Source organism: Myotis davidii, unplaced genomic scaffold (assembly GCF_000327345.1).
Source record: "Myotis davidii unplaced genomic scaffold, ASM32734v1 scaffold279, whole genome shotgun sequence".
Lineage (NCBI taxonomy): Eukaryota > Metazoa > Chordata > Mammalia > Chiroptera > Vespertilionidae > Myotis > Myotis davidii.
Genome location: NW_006291009.1, coordinates 855,782 through 863,181, shown reverse-complemented (window position 1 = coordinate 863,181; position 7,400 = coordinate 855,782). Strand labels below are relative to the sequence as shown.

The 7,400-nt window shown below is 40.8% G+C and overlaps 1 protein-coding gene across 1 annotated transcript in view; it reads right to left on the bottom strand.

Annotated features, from left to right (window-relative positions):
* Positions 1 to 445: 445 nt before the first annotated feature.
* Positions 446 to 7,400, bottom strand: part of STMND1 (stathmin domain containing 1) — a 25,801-nt gene continuing 18,846 nt past the window's right edge. The window contains exons 4-5 of the mRNA XM_006764070.2: positions 1,536 to 1,667; positions 446 to 927 (exon numbers count right to left, since the gene is read on the bottom strand). Of these exons, the coding sequence (XP_006764133.1) occupies positions 643 to 927; positions 1,536 to 1,667 (417 nt within the window). The 3' untranslated portion in view covers positions 446 to 642. The remainder of the gene's footprint in view (positions 928 to 1,535; positions 1,668 to 7,400) is intronic.

Sequence of the window (7,400 nt, the reverse complement as noted above, 5' to 3'; positions counted from 1 at the left end):
CCTCTGTGGCTCTGAAAGTGCTCATTCTCTTACCACCAAAGACTGAAGACGGGGTAGAAACTGAATTAGCCAGAGCAAACCAAAGCACAGTGGAGCAGACCAGCACAGCAGTGAGCAGACCAGCAAGGAGCAGGGCAGACCTGTCTAGCTGGAGAGGGCCTGGCTCCAGGGCTGCCTCAGAGCCCTGCTATTCTCATAGCCGTGTTGTATCACAGTTGAGCCCTTTTGCACTGAATAAAGTTTCCTTCTTCACTGCACCCCAAATTTGGGATTCCTGTTGGAATTGAATTGGTGCCAATGGCCATCAGTTGACAAGATCCATGCAATTTGTCTTACAGGACCCTCAGAGGGTGGACATAGCCAAGGGGCAGAGGCAAAAAGGAAGGGTTTCATTGGACACAAACACATTATTATAAGCGGGAGGTACTAATAAAGACATCTTCACAATGTTTGAAGCCAACTTTTAATATCAAAAGTAGTCGAATCTTCCTTTTTGTGAAGCTAGCATAACCATTAGCCATTTAATTTACTCAGCTAACTAGCCCATGCAGCCAGGCAGTCAAAGAAAAAGATAAGACATACAAAGCCTGGCATGACTGGGGGAAATGGATGCTTTTTCACAGAATTCACATAAATGGTTCATCAGAATATGTGATCTTCTTGGTTGTAGGACATGTCTGACTCCACGATGCCAATACTTTCATAACTGTAGTCTCTATCATTTGAGGTCACATCACTTTTGCTCTTCTTTCTTTTCAGTGACTTTCCTCCCTGCAGGTCCCACGGCTCAAACACGGCAGAACTCACAGGGTTAAGTCCTTTGGCAAATGGAACCTCAGCCCCACCTGGGTCAGCTGAATCTGAATGATTGGCGGGGGGCAGAAGTCGGTCACTCCGTAGTCTCTTTCTCATTTCTTCTTCTTTTGTCTGAAAGGCAGTATTGAAGAATGAAAAAAAGTCCAAATAATGTTCTCTATGTTTTCATTAATATTGCCTGTGGTTAATGTGTATGGCTTCCCAATTTCATTATTTAGTCATTTAACAAACCTACGTTAAGGAATTCCTGTTGAAGAAGACAGACACACTCCCTACCCTCATGCAGCTCCTAGTCTAGTTGGAAAGGCCCAGGAGAGAGATGGCAATGAAGACTGTGGGAGGGATATGAGGGCCACTTGTGCAGCGGCTGCAGGAGGTCTGTGATGGTCTGTCAGGCCTCCTCTCACCTCCCATCCTCCATCCCCACACGTCCCCTCACCCCTAGCCCCAACTAAAGTTTTTCTTTTTTCATATGAAGAAATGTCCGCACTTAGTTCTGGGAATTGGATATTGCTTGCTTAGGCTATATTGATGAAACTAATTCAACCATTTTCAAGATATTACCTTATCCCTTCACCATACACATGAAAAAAATTAAGCATACAGCGTAAGAAGCATACAGATAATGAAGATAATACAAATCCACACAATTTGTCTAAACGCTGCTGAAAGGGAAGGCTCATCTCAGCAGGCAGCGCCGCCCCGCCCCCGCCCAGTACCTTCCGGCGCTCGGCCACCGCCTGCATCTTCTCCTCTATGTCCTTCATGGTGAAATCTGTTACTTCCTTTTTGACCTTGAGTTTTTTCAGCCTGGCTGGTGGCTTTCTCAGTGGCTTCTCAGTCATGTTCACCTGGAGGAAGACACGTTTTAAAACGGGGAACAAATGTACTCATTGGCAAAGAGAGGCCAAAGGTAAAATAAACACAGTTAAAATGTAAAACCTAAAACTCTAAACTTTACAGTGTCCAATTTAAAAAACAACATGAAAACTGGTAACAACAGAACTGAGTCCTAAAGAAAAAAAAATCTATTGGTGCCTAGAAAAAAACAACAGGTTATTACCAAAAAACATGAAAGAATGCACTAATGTCCTGGAATTGGGTGAGGACTCAGGAGAAGGAAAAAAAAAAACTTGAGAACAAACACAAGATAGAAATAGGTGGTGGATGAGTGATGAATTTGTGATGCAAGGTATAAAGTTAAACCTGATGATTTTATAATATGCCACAAACTACAAATGACTTTCCTTTGGGATGGAGATGAGTTCCCAGCACTTCTGGTCATGGGGAGGGGAGAATTAACGATTACTGGGCAGCAACCCTGTGCTGGACTTTGCTGTTGGTACATCGACAGCAGAAAAAACCATCCATTTCATATGAATGACAAAACTTTAAACAGTTCAAAGCAGTAATAATGGCTTTCCAATGATAATTTCTAGTTTCAAAAAAAGTAGCATTGTTGTAAAGCAGTGGTTCTCAACCTTCCTAATGCCGCGACCCTTTAATACAGTTCCTCATGTTGTGGTGACCCCAACCATAAAATTATTTTCATTGCTACTTCATAACTGTAATTTTGCTACTGTTATGTATCGTAAGTATCTGATATGCAGGATGTATTTTCATTGTTACAAATTGAACATAATTAAAGCATAGTGATTAATCACAAAAACAATATGTAATTATATATATGTTTTCCGACGGTCTTAGGCTATCCCTGTGAAAGGGTCGTTCGACCCCCAAAGGGGTCGCTACCCACAGGTTGAGAACCGCTGTTATAAAGGGTTTATAGAGAAAGTTTTCACATTTATTCTTTTAAATACTGGGTTAAAATAACATACATTAATTATAAAAAATTAAAATGATACATAAATAATCTCCTAATACTCTGTTTGGCATGTGGTCTCTGATCATGACCACTTTAAATTACATCTGTAATTTTTAGTCAACCATAAATGGGATTATACGACAGACATTGCTCTGCAATTCGCTTTCCTCACTTTATATGGATGTCTTTTTAGCTCACTATACATGGATTTATTACGACTGGGGGAGGTCTTAATGAACTCCAAGGCTTCATTATAAAGTGAACTGAATAGATAATTTCTCTAAAGATGTTTAAAGACAAAAGAGATATTGATATCCATTGTAATATCTAAAAGACTGTCTTGTCAGACTGCAATACTGTAAATACAGAGAAAATAAATCAAAGAGAGACAATTTAGCATAGCAGAAAAGGCAACAGAAAGACCTGGGTTTGAATCCTGGCTCAGCCATGGTGTGGCTTGGCATTAAATTCCCTAATACTTGTCTTCCTCATTTGTAAAATAGGTTTAATAATACTTTTTCATGGGATTATTTTTTTAAACGGGGAGGAGAAGTAGATCTTAGCCACTCAGTAAATGGAAATTATTTTTGCATGGCCAGGGTTGCTCAGTGGTTGAGTGTTAACCTATGAATCAGGAGGTCACAGTTCGATTCCTGGTCAGGGAATATGCCCCAGTGTGGGGCATGCAGGAGGCCGCCGATCAGTGATTCTCTCTCATCATTGATGTTTCTATCTCTCTCCCTTTCAGAAATCAATAAAAAAATATTTTTAACAAGTGCAAATTACTTTTCATTTGGTGAAAGCAGTGATTTTTTTTTCAATTAACCACATGGGATCATAACCAAGATATAACATTTGTTACAAAAGGGAGGAATGAGAGTTGGAATCGCAGGGCCAACAGGCACGGGGCTGGGCGTTAGCCTCTGGCCTGCCTACCACTCATACTTACTCTGTAACCTGAGACAGGGCACCTTTGCTCTATGCGCTCAGTTTTCTCAAATGTAAAAATAACGAGGGGACTGGGATGGCTAAGCTTCCTGCAGCCTTAAGATCTGTGATTCTCAGAAAGCCTTTTAAAGGGGAAATATTTGTCGAAGTTTTGGTTCAGTAACAGCCTTGAGGTAGTTTTATGTGGTGAGTTGTTCATTATAAATAACTGGGATGGTCCTAGCTGGCTTGCTCAGTGCTTAGAGCATTGGCCTGTGGACTGAGGGTCGAGGGTTCGATTCCAGTCAAGGGCACATACCTCAGTCCCCCTCGTGCGGGAGACAACCAGTCAATGTGTCTCTCTCACATTGACATCTCTCTCTCTCTTTAAAGACAATAAAAATGTATTTTTTTGAGAAAAAAAATACCTATAGAGGTTACTAGTCCCATAATTTTAAGAACATCCCTGGAGGACTGCCATGCCCTAAGATGCTGTGATAAGATTTGGGTCTTTTTTCCAGCCAATCTAACTGTATAATATTACCTCTTGCCTCCACTGTGTATTCCTCAGAGCTTCCTTAATTAACTATTGACCTACAGATGAACCCACCTTGGCTATGGCCCATACTGGAGCCTTGTGCATAAAATAGGACAGAGCTTCTGGGAAGAGATGTATCATTTCTACTCTGTCACTGCTAGACCTCCTGGGGAAGGTCAGTTTGAGCGTTAACTGGCATTATTGGTCTTTACCCAGTGACTTCCTCCTCAACAAACTCCCCCTGAGGTTCAGCAAATAATGTTAGAGACTCTGATGCAATGTGGACAAACACCCTAACTGCACCGAAGGTTACCAAGTACAGAAGTTGCTGAGAAGGGAATAAACTCTGACCAGAGACAGGAGGAGTCAATAGAAAATTCAGAATCTTATGTAGGGAGACTCAGGATGCCCTAAGAGATAGGGAGAAATAAGTTTGGGATGAAAGACACTTAAAGCAGTTAATACCTATGCGGATAAATGAGAACCAATCACATCTCGCTAAAGAGATCCATCCCAATCCATACACATCTATGATAATAAAAGTGTAATATGCTAATTAGACCAGATGTCCTTCTGGACATCCTTCTGGATGACCTTCCAGATGAAGCCAGGGCTGCAAGGGAAGCCCAGGTCCTGGGTGCCAGAGGGAAGCTGGTGCTGGCAGCTGGACAAAGGAAGACCTATTCTTGCATAAATTTTGTGCATTGGGCCTCTAGTATTTACATGTGTGCAGAACACCAATGCAAATAATACAGCCAGTTATCTCTCATTAGAATGTTTTAAAATATACTGATTCACTTAGTCTGATATTTAGCTTCTAAATATTATATTTCTTACATATCATTGTATTTTCTCTGAGTGTACATAACATCTATTAGTATGAATATGCCTGAAAGCAGGTTATCCAGAGGGCATTATGGAATTGCTATAGTAGTTGCCAACAAGCAAAAAATGAAATTAGGAGAAAAAAAAGGGCAAAAGGGGGCTCTGTGGTGGCCTTCTGGGGAGAGTCTGGCTCACAGGGGAGTCCCCTGATTCAGAAGATGAACGAAGGACCCTCACTTTTCAGTATCTTTTATTATATGTTACTCTAAATGATAACTGAATTAAAGAGAACCTGGCTATGTCTAAAATGCCCTTGTATTTAAGTATACTATTGGTGTACATAAGTCTTGTTTCTAAAGTATTCTCATATCTATTACTCTTTTCCCCCAACATATTTAAAATGTTTTTTTTAGGCAATAAAAAAATAGTGTTTACATGTCTGACTGGACTTATCACATTGCCGTAACGGAAGACATTAGCATCCCCTTTTGACCATCTTTTTGTTTCCCTTCTCTCTGGTTTGTTTTTTAGCCAATTTTTATCATTTGTTTTCCCCCCTCCCTAAAAATGTTATTAAATATTAGATAGTCAAAAGTATTAGCTATCTAATAATATCTCCATTCTTAATATGGGTCCCTTTTTGTCCTTCAAGTTTAATTCTCATCTTTTCACAGTGGCTTTATACCTTTCCTTAAAATATGCAGGGCACCTGGTGTCTGACACACTTCTGTTCTCAACTATACATGAATTGGAGATTTTACCTTGACAATGAGTGATCATATCTCTCCTTCATTTCCTTATGCTTCCTGGGTATAAGCTTAGTGTTATAGCTGCTAATATGTTATATTGTTAGGAATTCTTCAGAATTCTCTTCACAGCAACTGAGGGGTTTCAATTTCAAAAGCTTCAACCCTTGCCAGCTCTGGGATGAATTGGAAGGCTGTGTGCATGTTCCTTGACACTGCAGGGCAGTGGTTCTCAGCCTGGGCTGCCCCTGGGAAGCAGCGGGAGCTTCCAGCCCAGCCACTGGTCCCAGGTGGAGCCTGGGCCCTGGGTTTTGGAAGCTTCCTTGGTGGTTCGAGTGTGCAGCCAGGTTAAGGACCACTGCACTAGGCCAGTGATGGCGAACCTATGACGCGCGTGTCATTTTTTGGTTTATTTTTCTTTGTTAAATGGCATTTAAATATATAAAATAAATATCAAAAATATAAGTCTTCGTTTTACTATGGTTGCAAATATCAAAACATGTCTCTATGTGACATGGCACCAGAGTTAAGTTAGGGTTTTTCAAAATGCTGACACGCCGAGCTCAAAAGGTTCACCATCACTGCACTAGGCAGTAAAAGGCACCACTATGGATTACTGCCGGCCTGTTTAAATCCTAGGCCAGGGCATCTTGGCCAATTCCAAAGTAAAAACAAAACACTCCCCCGCCCCCCCAAAAAACAACCAACACAAACAAACACAAAAGAGCTGTATTAGTCTTACCTGCCTCTGCAATCCCATCACATTTAAATCCTGAAAACACGCCAGCTATGCTGCTGACAACCATTCCATCGCTATAGAATATGAAAACAGCCTTCATCTTCGGCTCACTTAATGATGTTATTGCAAGTCAAGCCCACGGTTTTCTTTTTTTAAAAAAGAGACATCTCTTTCATGATGTAGCTCATGTTAATTAACCCTGTTGGTGCCTTTGCAAGGTCTGAGTCCAAACTCATTCATCTCTGGCGTTTGAATCACTGGAAGATGTTTCAATGCTATTAACATCAAGGTTCCAGAGCATTCCCCTTAAGAAGGCAACACTTAGCTACTCAACATTTCCACAGTCTATCCGCCTCCAGATTGCTCTCCTGTCTTTTTCTTTTGACACACCTTCATTTTTTCTCACCCCCAACCCTCAAGTCTACAGATAGGAAAAAATCTGTCCTCTCTCTTTCTGTATTAAAGATGCATTGTATTTGGGACTTTCAAACAAGGTACTCCAAAATGCCTTGTATCATGCCACTATACAAATATAAATTGTCATTATGTTGACATTATCTTTTCCATTTTATGGTGCATTTTTACCTTTCCCTTTCCTCACATCCTCTTGTTATTGGCAGCCTGATAATATCATTTACAAGGTTTAGCAATCTCCTCAGCCCCCCCAGCCCCCACCCACCTCCAAATACTTTCTACAGGGTTTATTTTCCTTCTTCAAAAGAAAATGCCACTTTAGATTTTATTCATGAATACTCAGCATTTCTAAACAGAAGAGAAAATTGCCTTTATTCAAACACTTAGTGACTTGGTCTAGGTGCAAACTCTATTTAAATAATGTATCTTTTTATTCTCAGCTGACTGTTCTCCCTACAACACAAGCCATTGATATGATTTCTGGGCTCTATCGCCACCATTTCTGTCTCTTTTTTTCTTTCCCATCCACTCCCCCCCCCCCCCGCTTTCTTCTCTCCCTTACCTTCTATC